The sequence below is a fragment of the Xyrauchen texanus genome, chromosome 20, assembly GCF_025860055.1.
Source record: "Xyrauchen texanus isolate HMW12.3.18 chromosome 20, RBS_HiC_50CHRs, whole genome shotgun sequence".
Classification (NCBI taxonomy): domain Eukaryota; kingdom Metazoa; phylum Chordata; class Actinopteri; order Cypriniformes; family Catostomidae; genus Xyrauchen; species Xyrauchen texanus.
Window position 1 is genome coordinate 6,843,140 of NC_068295.1, and position 19,183 is coordinate 6,862,322.

A 19,183-nucleotide genomic window follows, 5' to 3' on the forward strand; every position below is an offset into this window, starting at 1 on the left:
GGGTCAGAAGTTTACATACACTTTGATAGTATTTGGTAGCATTGCCTTTAAATTGTTTAACTTGGGTCACAACATTTTGGGAGCCTTCCACAAGCTTCTCACAATAAGTTGCTGAAATTTTGGCACCTCCAGACAGAACTGATGTAACTGTGTCAGGTTTGTAGGCCTCCTTGCCCGCACACAGTTTTTCAGTTCTGCCCACAAATTTTCAATCGGATTGAGGTCAGGGCTTTGTGATGGCCACTCCAATACCTTGACTTTGTTGTACTTAAGCCATTTTGCCACAACTTTGGAGGTATGCTTGGGGTCATTGTCCATTTGGAAGACCCATTTGCGACAGAGCTTTAACTTTCTGGCTGATGTCTGTTGCTTCAATATATCCACATAATTTCCTTCCTCATGATGCATCTGTTTTGTGAAGTGCACCAGTCCCTCCTGCAGCAAAGCACCCCCACAACATGATGCTGCCACCCCCATGCTTCACGGTTGGGGTAGTGTTCTTCGGCTTGCAAGCCTCACCCTTTTTCTTCCAAAAATAACTATGGTCATTATGGCCAAACAGTTCAATTTTTGTTTCATTAGACCAGACCATTTCTCCAAATAGTAAGAACTTTGTCCCCATGTGCACTTGTGCAATGTGTTTTGGAGCAGAGGCTTCTTGCTGGCTGAGCAAAATAACACTGAATTTTCCTTATATAGTGGCAAGAATCCTTTGGAATTACTTGCATTAATGTATATATTTGTCTTAAAATTTGGTTACAATAATGAACAAAATTAGTTTGAACTAATAACAAACAAATTACTGTATTGTTTTTATACATACTGAATACATCATTTACACTTTCACAGTGTAGATTGGAAAACGTTTGTGAACCCCTAAGCTAATGACATAAAAAAGCTCATTAGAGTCAGGAGTTGGCAAACCTGGCATCCAACTAATTAAATGAGATTGGAGGTGTGGGTTGAAGCTACTTTGACTTATAAAAAGCACTCAACCATTTGAGTTTGCATCTCTGATGTGGACCATGCCTCACAAAAAAAAAGAGATCTCAGAAAACCTTTGATCAAGAATTGTTGCTTAGCATGAAACTGGAAAGGGTTACAAAGTTATATTGAAGAACTTAGATATTCATCTGTCCACAGTTAGACAAATTGTCTATAAATGGAAACAATTTAGTACAGTGGGTACTCTCCCTAGAAGTGGTTGTCCAGCCAAGACGATTCAAAGAGCACATCGCAGAATGCTCAATGAAATAAAAAAGAACCCTAGAGTGACAGCTAAATACTTAAAGGAATCATTGGAACTGGTTAACATCTCTGTTCATGAGTCTACCATATGGAAAACATTAAACAGGCTTGGTGTCCATGGAATGACACCACGGAGGAAGCCGCTGCTTTCCAACAAAAACCTTGCTGCGCACCTGAAGTTTGCCAAAGAACACTTTGACACTCCTCAATGCTACAGGGAAAACGTTTTGTGGACTGATAAAACTACGGTTGAATTGTTTGGGAAGAATACGCAGTACTACATATAGCATAAAAAGGCACCGCTTACCAATATGATCCCAACGGTGATCCCAACCGTTCCCAGGGGAACGTATGAAGTATGGAGTTGGGAGTGTTGTGATTTGGGGCTGCTTTGCTGCTTTGAGGCCTGGACCACTTGCCATCACCGAGGAAAAAATGTATTCCCAAGTTTATCAAGATAACCTACAGGATAATATCAAGGTGGCTGTGCACCAGCTGAAGCTCAGTAGAATTTGGGTGATGCAGCAGGACAATAACCCTAAATAAATCCACTATAGAATTGGAGTGGCCCAGTCAGAGCCCAGACCCAATAGAGATGCTGTGGAATGACCTCAGGAGAGCCGTTCACACCAGACATCCTAAGAATATGGCTGAGCTGAAGCAGTTCTGTAAGGAAGAATGGTCCAAAATTCCTTCTGTACATTGTGCAGGTCTAATCCGCAGCTACCGGTAATGAATGGTTGAGGTTATTGCTGCCAAAGGAGGATCAGTTATTAAATCCAAGGGTTCACTTACTTTTTAAACATCACTGTGGATGTTTAATGGGATGTAATCAATAAAACCATGAATGATTATAATTGGTTGTGTGTAGTTAGCTTAAGCACATTGTTGTTTGTCGATACTAGTGACTTTGATAAACATGATATCACATTTTATGACCAATTAATACAGAAAACCAGCTAATTCCAAAGGGTTCACATACTTTTTCTTGTCACTGTAGAATATTTTGACCACTCTTTTTGTAGATTATATTGTTGTACACTGAGGTGTGTCATCAGGAAACAAGAACAAATACTGTACTCACCAGAAAGAATCCTATACAGAACTCTTCCATTCTCCCCTTCATCGGCATCTGTGGCCTGAACCTGCAGACAGAAACAAACATTTCTGCTGCTATGAGTGACAGTAACAGATAACACATAACAGTCACACACATCTGTAAACAATATTACATAACTAACACACATATTACTGTAAAAAAAAAACTTTTACACTCATGTCATGTGTGTTAAAATGTTGAGTGTCTAATTTCGGCAACTGCAATCTGTTTGTTTGCTGCGACATAGCAATACTGGCTCACCCGATGGTGTGAGTTTGAGGTGGTACTTCCTGTTTGTTTACAAATGGAAGAAGGAAGATTGTTTGCTGAAGCTATAAACAACAAGAAAAATCTTCTTTGGCCATAAAATCACTAACACACAGCCGCAGGTGGCATATGGCGTTTATAAAAAGTTATCAAAAGAAACTTAATAAATGTCACCAGTGTTCAATAGATTGTTGCAATTCTTTAGAATAAATCAATTAATATTTCAGTTTGAATTCTTCCACCAAGTTATATTGCTTATTAACATACTGTAACTGTACGCTGTTTACGGTTACCTAGCAACAAAGCAACTTGCAGTATGTGCGGTCAAAGGTTTGAGCATGGCTCCTCCATTCAGGATTTAGCGTCAAACTTGTTGAATTTCAGACTGTAAAACATGATAGCATGCACTGAATTCATTCGTATAGTAGTCAAATTCTACTGACAGCCCCACACAGTGTGAGGGAGGGCCCCTCCTTAAGACTCATTAGCTTTACAAAAAGATTTAGAGAGGAGAAGAAAGGAGATTGGAAGGATGGGGAGGGGAGCTGAGGGGGTCTCCTGGAAACAGATGAATAAGGCAAGCAGACCGGGCCGTACCATCACATGGGGGTTTAAAATTTGACTGAAAGTTTGGCTAAAAAATGTAACTCTCAAGACTGAAAGTTTAGCTCATGAAACACACTGCCACAGTCTACTGACCACAACACACATGAAACAGGAGGAGGAATTATATTTTGGATCCCTCTTAACAGATATCAGCTCAGAGGTTTTGCATGTCTTGATCCCTGTCTTCCAGCTCACTGTCTTACTCACTAAGTGTTTTCCCGACTGTCTCTGCCTCTTGTCTCCTCTTCGTCGCATTGGTGACACCGTGATTGAAAACAAGGGGAAAACTTTGGAGGAGTCATACACTGCATCTATCGCTGAAGGTACCGTTAAACTAAAAATAATAATAACAGAATTTAACTGGCCTGAACTTATTTAATCCTAACTGTGTCTGATTTTAACAGTGATCTTATTTGCCATTTGCTTTTGGGTATCCATGTGTATCATGAGTCAATTTTGTAACCTTTTGTATCATTTTGAAATAACTACAGTACAGAAGATTATGGTTAATGTGGCGAAGGCTGTTAAATTTAATATTATAGCACAGATAGTTCCAGTTTTGGGTGCTAATTGGTCAACACAGCACTCCAGCCATGCTATAATGCGAAACATCTGTTCACCTAGCTATTCTTTATATCACTGTGCAAAATCAATAGAGGCCAAGTACTAACCTTAGTATACATGTCAAGGATGGCAATTAATGAATTGCTGAAAGAATTGTTCTGCACTCAATACAAGACTCAATCAACAGCATTTGTGGCATAATGTTGATTACCACAAAAAGTTAGTTTTTTTACTTCTCCCTCATTTATAAAAAAATCGTGTTTCAGTAAAGCACCTACAATACTGGGATTACAGGGTTTCGTTGTTATGGCAATTAAGTTTTAATATTGGAAGTAATTTTTACAAAGATTAAGTAACTAAAACACTAAAATGATGTTAACACTTATAATGTTTACATAATGTAGCTATACATTTTTTTTACATTTATGGACCGGCCCCATTCACTTTCATTGTGTCTTACTGTAACTGTGATTTTATTTTATTTTTTAAATAAAGGAGACATGAGTTGAAATAATTTTTTGTGGAAATCAACATTATGCCACAAATGGTGTTAATTGAGCTTTTTTGTACTTGTTTTGAATGCGGAAAATTCCTGTAACAAAATAAGATTCTAACTAAAAATATGCAAACTATATAAGCTACATAACATATTATGCATATCCTACTGTGACAAGGAGGAGAGTAAGGATGTCTGTAGCTCTCTCTCGCTCTCTCTCCCGAACTGCCACATCTCGTTGCACCAATCAATCTCCTCGGCTGATTAGCCCGATTGGGGGCCAGGCGTGTGTAGTCATGGCTCGGCCCCGCCCTCCTCCTTGTCACACTTACATAATACGTTATATGCACAGCCTCTTGTGGCTTTTTGCTTTATTATAGAATTGTTGTAACAGAACAATACCACTATGGAGGACAAAACATGCAAAAATAATAAATAAATACATAAATAATAAGAAAATAATAAAGTAATAAATGTCTTGATAAAACAAATATAATTAGTTTTTAATGAAAGTTATTCCTGAATTTATTTTTGTATGACTTTTTTTCCTTTATTATTTTCTCTTTTTATTTTTATTATTTAAAACTTTTTTTGTTCTTTCATTAGTTTTTTTATTATTATTTATTTATACATTCATTTATTTTTGTATTTATTCTTACATTTCTGTCTCTTGTATGATAATTATGTGGGCGGGTCCTGCATTCCACATTGGCTTATTGTAGATTGAAGCATGTGCTCGATTACTCTTGACTTGTTTTGATGTGATGTTAGTTCATAGTCATATTGTGTAAACTAAAGCTATTTGTGGGGCTAAAAACAAGAGCTTAAGTCAATCCAAGAATTATTGGTTATACTAAAATCACAAAATAAATGGGGGAGTTGTTTCTTCAACAAATACACAAAATGAGCAAGTTTCATAAATTATATGATTTAACCTTATGCTTTTCTTTTTTTTTTCTGTGTATATAAATTCATATTTTGATGTCCGCAAATCCATACTATTGATTTCTGTTGTTATGATTGTTCATTGTAAAAGATACAACCATGCTTCATTTCCCTGATCGTTTATGTATGTATGTGTGTATGTATAAGTTCTGCAATAAAAACAAATTTTGCGAATGAAGTCGATAACCATGCATCAAATGAGTATGTTTCATTTAGAGTAGAGGTGCTTATTGATGTTTTAGGAGAGCTGTATGCCAGTATGAATGTCGAAGCACATCCTGGATTGTTAAACTCTCTGCAAAACGTTCCCTGTATATTCAAAATCTGTGCGAGTCAAAGGGTGCTAAGGTGGGAAGTCCATCTGCTTCCGATAAGTACTATAGAGCTCTTATCCAATGATGCACTGGAGCTCCGCAAGGACCGCCTCCCCCATTTCAATGTTGCACACAGAAAAGTCTAAATAAATACATGTATAAATAAATAAATATATATGGAAAAATATAAATATGGAAATAAATATATGTGGGAATAAATAAATATAAAAAATAAATTAACACATAAAAAAAAAAAAAGCAAAATAAATGAATAAATAATTAAAAGTTAAAAAGAATAAAAATAAAGTTAAAAATAAATATAGAAAATAATAATGGAATAAAGTCATACAATAATAAATTCAGGAATAAATGACAAATTATTAAAAAACTAATTATATTTTTTTATCAAGACATTTTTCCTTTATTTATTTTTTATTTATGCAGGTTTGGGCCTCCATATACCACACAAGCACATTTCATTGTAATTAAAAAATTGTTTTGCTGACTATAAACATCTAAATATGTTTGAGATGAGTATGCAAACAAAAATGGTTGAAATGTTGTCTTACTCTAAACAAAGCATAAATACGATGAAGTGTGCATAAATCAATTTGAGCAGATTCGTATTATGGAAACTAATGAAGTGTTTCTCTAACAATTGTTTTCATCTCAGTGGCCTTTTTATGGCATTTAAGTTGAAGAATAATTTCATGTCCCAGTGTGTTTTCACTAAAGTGATAAGTCACACTTATGTGCTCAGAATTTAACATGCTGACATTTATAAACACTAAGGAGCAGAGAGGCAGAGTAATTGGTGACTGATGTGGTTGGCTGTGTGTGAGTGTGTGTGTGTGTGTGTGTGTGTGTGTGTGTGATATTTATTGCTATTTTTATAGGCTTGGTTTGAAAATATATATAAATAAATAAATAAAACCATCTAGCCAATTTCCTTATCTAACTGCTTAGTGTGGCATAAATATTTCAAAGGCCAGTGTGTTAGTTCCCAGTGTGTGTTTGCGTTTATGTGTATGTGTGAGGCCAGAAACATACTCGAATGTAGACGTTAAAGCATTGCAATATAACCATTATACCTACTTAATGTGTGCTCTTGGATTACTGTGGTTGTAACCAACCCTCAGTACTCAAGGGAGTTTAAATATCTAGGCCATTAAATTTGATGTGTTATTATTCAGGTAGCTAGTTATAAACATATTTTAATGTTTAAACAGTTTTTAAATAACTTCCTCTGTAAGACCCTCTTCAAACAGTTGCTCCGCCAAAACAATAGTTAACTTGAAAATCAGACCAAAAGTGTCCTTTGAGGCAATGCTGAGAATGCAATGAATATGAATGACAATCAAGTTTGTGTAGCTACGTAGAAGCATTTGCGTTCACATATTGCATAGAGAAGTTCTGCGCTTAGTGTGCAAATATGTATAGATGTTTGCATGCTTTGTAAGAAAGAGACTCTTGCTGAACTGTAATCAATATAGCATATGAAAAATCTAGTAAATTTTGACATTTATTGGCACTTCTTAACAGAACCTTCTCGGTCATTCTGACACTCTTGCTGAGAAGTACTTGAAAGCTCTGTGTCTAGAAATGGTAGATGGCAGAGATTGTATGTGTATAGGTGTAGAAAACCACAACCCCACACAATCACTGTGTGTACCCAGAGGAAAATGTTATTGCTCAGAGATTGCTGTTTGTTAGCTCAGTAGACATGGGTATCAAACTTGTCTCAAATTTGTATCCTCAAATTTCTTTGGAGAAATAAAAATAGACAATTGTTGCTAAACAGTAAGACTATAGACCAATATAATTCATTAATATGGATTGCAATGTTTAGATAATTTGTTTAACTAAGAAACTAAAGAGAAGTGTCCGAAACTCTTAAGAGACACAAATGAGATTACTAATTCTTCATTTGCCCTCTATCTAATCTCATTGCTGTCTATGAGAAACAACCAAGATGTCTCAATAACAAGAGATTTAATTTGTGATTCGTGACACGCCTACCTGTTAACCACATCCTTGCATCATGTTGCCTCACACAGACGCACATTCACACTTTTGCATGAGCTTGAACAGAGAGCTTTACAAAAAACTGACACCTACACCTTTACAACACACAACACCTAACCCAAATTCAACTCTTTCTATTCTTCATCTCCACAGATCCTGGAACAACATGAATGCCCCCTCCAATCTGTCTCTCCCTCTCTCGAATCCTTCACTTCCTGTCTCCCCAACATCTCCACCTCTGGACCTCCATCATCCTCTCACAACCATCATCATCATTGTGCTTCTCTTCACCATGTTTGTGGGCTGTGTGATCTTTATGGCTGTGGGTTGCAGGTCAGGAGGGTCCTGGCACTGCAGTCCAGAAGTCAGTCTCTCATGTGGACGTGCTCTTTCCAGCGAGCCACAGCTGAAGCTATGGAAGCGCTTGGGCTCAATGAGGCAGTCATTCACCTCCGTGCCAACGTTCAGAAGGTCCGTTCAGCCATGCATTTCACAGAGCAGGAAGCAATCAGGGTCAACAAAACTCAAAGAGTCAAAGAGAAAAGACTCCCCTACATATATTACTATACCATCTCTGCTGCAGTATGCCACTGAAATATAAGCTCTGTTCTACAACCTATTGAGCTGCCTTGCTGTCTACTGCCTAAGAGGCAGTTTTTGCATGTGTCTGCATTGCTAATGGGGATTGTTTTTCTATATAAATGTATTAGACGGAGATTTTTAACTGTTGCAATGCACCTTGTTGCCTTTTCAGCATCTATGCCATAAGCGCAGCATTTATAAGAACTTTTTAAACGTTTAAATCGACTTGTGAGGACTGCTTACTCATCCATTTGGCATGCTGCGTCAACTTCTTTAAAAAAAAAATTTAAGGCCTTGTCCCAAATGCCATTCCCAAACCCTTACAGTCCTCCTCCACTTTGGTAATGCAATGCCACGTAAATTATCAGGTAGCAGTCCGCTTCAGTAGGGCCTATAGTGACAGCAAAGGAGGAGCTTGTGCACCCTTCTGAAATCTAAAATGACAAATGGAACACCCTACCGTCTCGTTGACTTCACGGACACGCTTACATGAAGTTCCATTTGGGACAGTGTCTAAGGCAACATTCCAACTAAGATGGAACTTTAAGTTACTGTTTTGAAACTCTCCATTTGTGAAACTCCATATGTAAAGTACATGGCAGATACCACATTTGGGGGACCCCACTCACTCAACTAATTTTGATAGAATGTGACATTAGCATGTCGCTAAGTTACTAATGCAATTCTCTTATATGCATGACAACACATAGCACACACAAATATGGGGTGAAATAGTAAATGTTTAATTAGGTTTAGTTTTTTAATTGATACGTTTTGGTAAGAAACAAAATAAATGTCAAAATTGACATTTCTCTTTTCAATTGTCTTTGAGCTTATTGTAATAATGCATTTGTGAAGGTTGCATTCAATGCTACCTCAGACAGCATCCACACAAATCTGTTTTCATTTGAAACTCTGTTTTCAGTTTCATAACGTCATCATTTTCCAAAGAATGTGGTACTAGAGAATGTTTTTACCATTTCATTGTGGATGAGAGCTGCAAACGTAACTAAATTAATGCGTTTTCAAATGAAAATATATTAGTGTGAATGTGGCCTTACAGTTTGGCCGTAGTTTAGGTATCTGGCTGTGGGCTGGCAGTTAGAGTTAACCTATGATGCCTTAAATGTTTCTTAGGTAGGCAGCTAACTAAGTATTATGTTGTTCTGTTTTAATACATAGTGAGCTGCCTACAGTATCTGCTCTCATATTTGCACTGATCACTGTTTCAATGCAAAAATGAGAGCAGATATGGTACTGTGAATGCAGCTGACAGATGATTACTATAAAAACTGATAGTAATCAGGTTGTATACTAACATAAGCTACAACTGAAACCAGATGTGACTCAACAATTCAACCATATGGTAACCGCAGCTCTATAAACAACTGGACATTTCCTACAGACAACATCACGCATTCTGCTGCTGTGGAAACTTAAAGAACTGATGTGAACCAACAGAGGACACATTCGGCTGTGCTTGAATCCCTCAAGCCCTTTAATGGTTGGACAACCAACACAGACCAGGTGCTCTCTCTCTGAATAATTGTGACTATTTTGTCTAGGTATTTCCAATACAGCTTATTTGGGGGAACTTCAGACTTATTTGCAGGGATGTAAGATAGTAAATACTGATATTTACTATCATACATCCAGCAAATTAATAAGGGTTCAGTATCAGCTTAAACTAATATATATGGATGTTTAAAGTGCTTGTGAATCCTTTGGATACAAAATTAAAAGACTGCAGGATCAATATTAAAGGGATAGTTCACCCAAAAAACAAAAAAAAAATCTCTCATCATTTACTCACCCTCATGACATCCCAGATGTGTATGATTATTTTTGTATTGTGCTAAACATAAACAAAGATTTTAAAAAGAATGTTTCAGCTCTGTAGGTCCATACAATTCAAGTGAATGGTGACCAGAACGTTTAAGCTCCAAAAATCACATAAAGGCAGCATAAAAGAAATCCATATGACCAGGGGTTTAATATATGTCTTCTGAAGTGATACAATCACTGAGAAGCTATAATATTTCAATCCTTTTTTACTATGGAGATTTATAGTTTAAATAAAGAGAAAAAAAAGGACTTCAATAGCGATCAGTTTTTCACCCACATGCATTATATCTCTTGTGAAGATATGGATTTAACCAATGGAGTCGTATGATTTAATTTTATGCTGCCTTTGACTTTTTTTGAGCATGAAAGGTCTGGTCAACACTTGCATTGTATGGACCTACAGAGCTGAACTATTGTTTTTAAGAAAAAAGTTGTAGGCATCTGGGATGGCTTTACATAATTGTAAATTATGAGAGCATTTTATTTTTGGGTGAACTATTCCTTTAAGCCATCAGTAAGTTCACCATCTTGAAAAAGAGGGAACTCCATTGTAGAAACAATTCTGCTGACTTTGCATTTCTAAAACTCTTGAAACATTGTCATGCTTGCCCTTTAAAGGCAACTGTTGACAGCCTTGAGACTGCTGTTGTTACCAGCACAATGGAAAGTGACATAACAGAAGATACCTTAAAGTCATGATAATGATGTAATTTCTATACACACAGTTGTGTGATACATTTCTGTACTAAATATAGGCTTTTTTTTACCTGAGCATAATTTTCATATACAAAAGTTATAATAGATTTGAGAATATGAGAATGTGTACCTGTAATATACTAGTTCCTACACGTATGTTCTCCAAGACGCTGGTCTCGTAACTGTTCTGAAGAAATATGGGCCTGTTGTCATTGACGTCCAGCACTTCCACATACACTGTAGCTGTGCCTGTTTTCCGGCTCCCAGCTGGACCATTATCTATGAGAAACCAACAACAGTCTGGGTAATACGGCCAGGAAATGCTGGAAATATTGTTCAGGGTTTCTACACCTATTCACTTATAAACGTCATGATTATTCCTGTCGTTCATGAATGTTGGAAAAGGATTTTTCACTCAAGAAAAGACATTTATAGCTGATGGAACTTTTAAAGTTGAGAGTACCTAGACAAATGTATATGAAATATGGCAATTTAAATTACTTTTAAGATTTCATGAATATAAATGACTTAGCCAGGCCTAAAACCACTCTGATATTTTGCATATGTTTCAGGGTAACACAATTAATCTTTACAATAAAATTAAATTCATAATAATAATAAATATTACTTTTAGGCAATCTAAAATTACTTGCAAGTGTGTGCAAGTTTTTTGTGCCTCATACAGTACATTGTGAATATCAGCACACTTTGCTCTGAGGTCATTCAAAAAGTTTCCAGTTAAATGGATGGAAACAAAGACTGTGTAATAAGATAATGACGAAACATTTTTACAGAGAATGTACTGGGCTCTTCCAAAATGTTTGATTCATTTCTTCATATTTAAAGTCCATGATCAGATCAAAACAGCAATGAAGTGGATGAATAGGGCATTGTATTTTCAAAGAAGCTCAGTGAACTGGTATTAAACTATTCGTAGCATAAATCAAACAGGCATAACTCAAACAGGAAACCACAACACTGCTTTCAACTCGGTGTCATTTTGGCAGGAAGCTGCAAAAGATCATGCCACATGTGCGTACATACACACACATACCAATTGCTTTTAGACACCTACATGAAACTCACCAATCGCTTCAATCACTAGCCTGTACGAGGACTGAGTCTCCCGGTCCAGACTTACCACGGTCCGGACCACACCAGTCCGGAAACCCACGCTAAACTTGCCATCCTGATTCCCTCCTATCGAGACACAAAACACTTATTAAGAAAAAGCACACATAATGGCTCTCTTCTCACACTTAGTGAGCTGCCTGCTGTCTACTGCCTACAAGGGCATCTGCTTTCTGAGAAAGAATCCAAAGTGAAATGCAACCTCATAAGTGACTGATTTGGAAAGCTATTTTTAGTAGTTTCCCAAATAGAAGGTAGCCTTTGTGTCTTGAGTGTACCTATGCAGCATAAAAATGCTACCTATGTAGACAGACATCTCACTGAGCTTCAGAACAGAGTCTTAGTCAAGCATCTGTAACAAATGGGTCACTTTGTAGTACCAGCAAAATTCCCACAGTGTTACTCCACTAAAGTGTCCTTCTGAACTGACCTGTGATGAAATAGCTCAGCTCTGCGTTAAGACCGGCATCATTATCAGAGCAGATGAGTCTGACCACCACATAATCACGTGGCACGCTCTCCTCCAACGATATGTTATGAACAGTGGGAAAAAAGGTGGGTGTCTCATCATTCATGTCCAAAACTGCAAAGAGAGACAGAGAGAGCAACAGTTATCAAGTAGGGATTAGTCACGATGGTCAAACAGTCATCTAAGAATGTATTGTATAGTGTTGCGTTTTTAATGTGGCATGTCCAGTTAGATACAGCTCAACTTTTAAAATGCTATTTTGGAATGCAAGTGAGGCACTTACAAAGTGTTCAGGATCATCCCAATCCTTTAATTGAGCACATATGCGAATGTGTTGTGTTTGCACACATTTCATACACTCAAACTCACTGCAGTTTGGCCTCTGAGTGAAACAAATTGGCTCATTGCATTCTACAAATTAAGACCTTTCTAATGATACAAATCACATGGCTATCTCATCTTTTATTATGGCTTTACCGACTCTGAATATTATTATTGTTGTGGTAACAAATCTGCAAATGATGAGAACGAAACAGTTATTATATGTCAGCAAATTAAAAAGCATTATTTAAGAATTGGTAGGATCAACAATATGCATTGTAAAGTCCAGATTCTAAGCTTTAAAATTACACCTATTTCCAGCAGACCAAGCAAGTGGTTATTCATTTATTATGTAATTATTATATATGTTTTGTTTTTCCAGGGAGTGCCCCCAACTTGCCCGGTATGAGCTAAGTTCAATAAAAATCCTTCTATCAATATAAATATACATTGGCGTCCAAAAGTTTGGACAAATGTACAGATTTGGCTCTTATGGAAAGAAATTGGAACTTTTATTCACCAAAGTGGCATTCAGCTGATCACAATGTATAATCAGGACATTAATACTAATAAAAATACTATTACAATTTGAAAAAAAATGTCAGAACTTCTTAAACTATTTGAAAGTGTTCTCATCAAAAAAAATCCTCCACATGCAGCAATGACAGCTTTGCAGATCCTTGTTATTCTAGCTGTCAGTTTGTCCAGATACTCAGATGACATTTCACACTTCCTGTAGCACTTGACATAGATGTGGCTGTCTTGTCGGGCACTTCTCACGCACCTTACAGTCTAGCTGATCCCACAAAAACTCAATGGGGTTAAGATCCATAACACTCTTTTCCAATTATCTGTTGTCCAATGTCTGTGTTTCTTTGCCCACTCTAACATTTTCTATTTGTTTTCTGTTTCAAAAGTGGCTTTTTCTTTGCAATTCTTCCCATAAGACCTGAGCCCCTGAGTCTTCTCTTTACTGTTGAACATGAAACTGGTGTTGAGCGGGTAAAATTCAATGAAGCTGTCAGCTGAGGACATGTGAGGCGTCTATTTCTCAAACTAGAGACTCTGATGTACTTATCCTCTTGTTTAGTTGTACATCTGGTCTTCCACATCTCTTTCTGTCTTTGTTTGAGCCAGTTGACCTTTATCTTTGAAGACTGTAGTGTAAATCTTTGTATGAAATCTTTTTTTTGGCAATTTCAAGCATTGTATAGCCTTCATTCCTCAAAACAATGATTGACTGATGAGTTTCTAGAGAAAGCTGCTGTTTTTTTTCCATTTTGTACCTAATATTGACCTTAAGACATGCCAGTCTATTGCATACTGTGGCAACCCAAATACAAACCCAAAGACAATGTTAATCTTCATTTAACGAACCAAATAACTTTCAGCTGTGTTTGATATAATGGCAATTGATTTTCTAGTACAAAATTAGCAATTTAGCATGATTACTCAAGGATAAGGTGTTGGAGTGATGGCTGCTGGAAATGGGGCCTGTCTAGATTTAATAAAACATTACTTTTTTCAAATAGTGATGGTGCTGTTTTTTACATCAGTAATGTCCTGACTATATTTTGTGATCAGCTGAATGTCACGTTGGTGAATTAAAGTACCAATTCCTTTCCATAAGAGCAAAATCTGTACATTATTCTAAACTTTTGGCAGCCAGTGTACTGTATATATATATATATATTATTTTTTTATATTTTCAAATGTGTCATAATTACTGAAAAATAAGTTGACCAAAGATCTAATGCAATATCTTGTGAAATTATATGGAATATGAGAGATTTACAAACAATGTTAGTGGTCCAGTCATTTTTGACCATGAACACATAATTTGTTAGCTCAAAATGAACACAGCTCAAGAATTAAAGGCCTTCCTTAAAACCAATTAGTTGACTACTCATTCAGGGAGCCCACCGACTAGTTGATTTAGAAAATACATAGTTTTACAAAAAATACATAGTTTTTCTCATTTGCAATGAGAAATTCATTTTTCTTCATTGCATTTTTTTCTTCCATACAATGAAAATTAATATTGACTGAGGTTGTCAGTTCCAAACATTTTGCCTAATATCTTTTGTGTTTCACAGAAGAAAAATAAATTCATACAAGTTTAGAACGAATGAAGGCAATTCAATTATTTTAAGAAATTAAAAATATATTTTTTTATTTGATTTAAAACCTATTATTATTTGTATCAGAACACAAGGTATTGACAGCTATGCTATGTACCTGTGATTGTGAGAGTACTGGTGGATGTTCGTGGAAACTGTCCTGCATCATATGCAACAATCCTCAGATAATACTGCCCGATCTGCTCGCGGTCCAGCACTGACGTGGAAACAAGGATTCCCGTGGTGGTGTTGAGTCGGAAGTCGAGGCGTGGCATTCCTACCTGAAGCGCCATGGTAACGGCCCCATTATTACCCTCATCAGGGTCCTGCACTTGCACCTGAGGAAGAAAAACAGCAGGGGGAAGCAGAGCACAGGATAGTTTTATTACAAGTGCTTTTGTGGGAACAGAATACTGCATACTGTTATTTTTGCAGTATGTATACTACAGTACAGAGTTTACAAATTTCCTGTATGCATGGAATACTCAGATAACCTATAACATTTGCCAAAATTTGCAAAACACAACAAAGCATACGGTACTGAAAACCGAATAATCTCAGTCCCTGTAAAGATCTTAACCAATCAAATGCTTACACTGAAAACAGAAGAACCGATAGGAAGCCCCTCCGGTACTTCAGCAACAAATGGGAGGTTGAGAAAGGCAGGATCGTTGTCGTTGAGGTCCAGTAGGTTCACATATACTATTGCACTTGCTGAAGAGCGCAGTGGAGGAGTCCCACCTGAGGAGGGCAGCACTGTGATATGAATCCAAGCACACATGCACTCACACAGCATCTTGAACTGACAAGTTTACTTTAGTCATTATATCCACAGAGGGGGAAGAATTCTTTAAACTGAGATGTCAGTTTATACTGTCAAAAACCACTCTGACAAATGCTCAGAACAGAATAATTGAGTGACAAAAACAAGAAAGACAAACAAGGCAATGTTTGGAATCAAATACTAGCTTACTGCACAATATACTGTATGCTGCATACTACCTGTAAAAAAATGCATTATGCACTGTTAACCATTTTAACAGTGTACTACATTGTCGTCACATGATAGAACATTTGCACACTGTACAGATTCTACGTCTACGTCTGCCCTATTTTACGTCATTTTGAAGAATAAGTAGTGCAAGTAGTATGTATACACTGAAAATGCTACTAAAAGAATTGTACTACGAGTACCCGGATGATGCTCTTTTTCAACCATCAAAACAGAGTGTGGAATGTTGGACATTTCATGCACTCAGTGCACGCAGCTTGCCGTACATAGCGGAAGGGGCAGAGATACTGGGAGCGATGGTGAGCAGGCAAAACAATTGTAAATAATGGAGAATATGACAACTAACAAAATTTCTGTGAAGACACCTAACAAAAACTGTATGAATATGTATTGATTGATTATTGAGATATAAGTGTATGGATAGCATACTAAAATTAGCAGCAACACAACGCTTGGGTTTGAAACGTCACTTCCCTCAGCTGTTAAATGGCGAATGCTTCCGTGTAGTAAAAAAGCGTTAAGTGTTCCATTTGGGACGATACTACACTTTGAAAACTCATACACTACATGGCTGAGTGCATAGTTTATTTTAAAAGTGCATAGTGTGTAGTGTGTCATTTGAGCCAAGCACGACAGACTGAACAGACATACAGACACCCAGTCCAGAGATAAAGAGAGCGAGTGCAGGTGACTGTAAAACTTTACATCTTTGTTATGGCCTCAGAGGATGAGCAAGGCATTATGGGACAGGTTAGAGTAACTTACGGTCTGTAGCAGAGACGATGATGGTCCTCATAAGTTGTGCGGCTCTGGTGTCCCGACTCTCTCTGTCCAGGACTGCCCCACTGGTGCGGATTTTACCGGTATTGCGGTTGATGGTGTAGAACGGGTTCTCTGGATTTATAGAGTACACCACTGTCCCATTATCACCATAATCAGGATCCACTGCTAAAACCTATAGAGAGAGAGAGAGAGAGAGAGAGAGAAAGATGAGGTGAAAAAAGTCCTGAGACACAACATCCCTGAAAACAACAAGTTAGTCTTAGAAAACATATTGGCTGGTCTCCTGCTGGTTTAAAGGGGGTTTGGGGCACTTGTAAGCTGGTCGACCATTTAAAGCTAAATAGTAGCTTGGTTGTGAGACCAGCTGGACTAGCTGAAAACCAGTCTGGCCAGGCTGATAGAACAGCTAAATACCAGCTAAGACCAGCAAACCACCTTCTTAGACTGCTTTTTTTTTTTTTTCAGTAGGAAACACCACTGAGCTGATTTACAGGTCTTAACTGGTCTCCAAGCCTTGTCAGCCTAGTCTGTGTGCTGGTTTTAGAGGGGTATCAGGTACTTGTCGCCTGATCAGACTTAGAGACCAGCTGGCCAACCAACTTGAAAAGTTGAAGACCAGCTTGGCTGGGAGACCAGCTAGACCACTTGAAGACCAGCTTGACCAGGCTGGGAGACCAGTTAGACCAGCTGAAGACCACCTTGTCCAGGCTCAGAGATCAGCTAGACCAGCTGAAGACCAGCTTGGCCAGGCTGGTAGACCAGCTAGACCAGTTGAAGACTAGTTTGAAAAGGCTGAGTGGCCAGCAAGAGAAGCTTAAGACCAGCTTGACCAGGTTGGGAGACCAGCTAGACAACCTGAAGACCAGCTAGACCAGGCTAGGAGACCAGAAAGACCAGTTGAAGACCACCTTGGCTAGGCTCGGAGACCAGCTAGACCAGCTGAAGACCAGCTTTAATAGACTAAATGACCAGCAAGACCAGTGGAAGACCACCTTGGCCTGGTTTGAAGACCAGAAAGACCAGCTAAACACTAGCTTTACTAGGCTGAAAGACCAGCTAATCCAGCTAAAGAGTAGCTTGGCCAGGCTGAGAGACTAGGCTTGTCAAGCTGGTCTATTTGCTAGTTTTAAAAGGGTTTCGGGCTGGGAGACCAGCTAAAACTAGCAAACCAGCTAAAACCAACTTAGGCTGTTTAAGCCATTCTTTTCCCCCAGCAGGGAGTCCAAAGGCATGACAGAAACTAAATCACACCAATCTCTCCCCACAAACAGCATGATGGGAGATTTATGCCTGGGGCGGCCCGACTGTCTAAAACTCTGGCTGTTTTTTTTTAAAGAGCCAATCAATTATTCACTGTGCTGAAGGAGAAGCCCTGAAAATCACTTAATTGGTCATTAGAGAACAAAGGTTCTGTAGGTTTTTAATTATTAAAATACGAAGGACTAGTCGTCTCTGATCTCCATTGATTAGAGAGCGTTTAAACAGATGATGTAGAGCACAGGTATAATGTAAAGTTGATCTAATTAATTTGAACACTGTGGAGGATATTTTTCACATACACACAAACATTTGGCATACAGGTGTGTTTACAGACACTGTTAAATGAATGTTCTAGGTTCAATACCATTTAAAGTGATAGTTCACCTATAAATGAAAATTCTGTCATCATTTACTCACCCTCATGTTGTTCTAAACCCATATGCATTTCTTTCTTCTGTGGAACACAAAAGGAGATGTGAACTACTTTTATGATAATTATGTTTTTAATTTTTTTTATTTGTGAATTTGACAGCCCCTGGTCACTTTATGCTGTTTTGTATGGAAAAGAGCATCTGGGAGAGTCTTTAAAACATATCCTTTTGTGTTCCATGAAAGAAAGCATCTCGTACAAGATGGAGCGACATTAAATTAAATGGTTAAATGCTAATTACATATTCCTTTTTAGGATAAGCTATTCCTTTAAACAGATGATTTTACCACAGTATGCCAATTTGCTGGCCAAAAAGTGAAATGATTGATCCTAGATCACTTAACTAAGGGCTTGAGAAAAACACATGCTTAAAGAAATTACATTTTTACAGCAGGAGTTCTGAGATTTAAATTGCCCATCCAGTTCTTTCTTTGTTCTTTTTCATCACTCTCTCTCTCTCGTCTGCACAGTGTCCAGAAGGGTAATCAAGTATGCGCTTGACTCTAGGCTACATTTTAATTAGTCATCGGAACCTCTTAATGAAGTTCAGTACTGGCTTGTTAATTAATGGACAATCAGGGGCACATTTAGCAAATATTCTCAGCCAAAGCCAGGATGAAACACCTAAACAAGCAGAGGGTTTTTGTCTGGGGTTTCTGGAGTAACACTTCAGTCTCTCATTGGTGCACATAATATCCACCTCTCAAATTCACATTTTTACCAGTAGAAAACCATTGTTTAGTTAGGAATGTAACACAGGATTAGGGCTGCATTTGTGAAACAGGCTAGAACGGCCCAGTTAGATAGGAAGGTGCTTTTGTTATGTGACATTTTGTGGCAGGTAAATCTAAAATCAATGATTTTAAAGTAATGGGCAACAAAGGGACCTATTTTAAGAGTGCTAGAGCTAAGCGCAGTGCTGTGTCATAAGTCATAAGCGCAAAGTCAATGGGCATGGCCATGAAGTTTT

General features: G+C 37.7%; 1 protein-coding gene across 1 annotated transcript in view; it reads right to left on the reverse strand.

The window, feature by feature from the left end:
* Positions 1-19,183, reverse strand: part of LOC127660306 (cadherin-23-like) — a 227,864-nt gene that overhangs the window by 16,347 nt on the left and 192,334 nt on the right. Inside the window, exons 21-27 of the mRNA XM_052150444.1 lie at positions 16,506-16,695; positions 15,324-15,469; positions 14,847-15,066; positions 12,249-12,401; positions 11,774-11,887; positions 10,818-10,966; positions 2,333-2,393 (exon numbers count right to left, since the gene is read on the reverse strand). Coding sequence (XP_052006404.1) covers positions 2,333-2,393; positions 10,818-10,966; positions 11,774-11,887; positions 12,249-12,401; positions 14,847-15,066; positions 15,324-15,469; positions 16,506-16,695 — 1,033 coding nt within the window. The remainder of the gene's footprint in view (positions 1-2,332; positions 2,394-10,817; positions 10,967-11,773; positions 11,888-12,248; positions 12,402-14,846; positions 15,067-15,323; positions 15,470-16,505; positions 16,696-19,183) is intronic.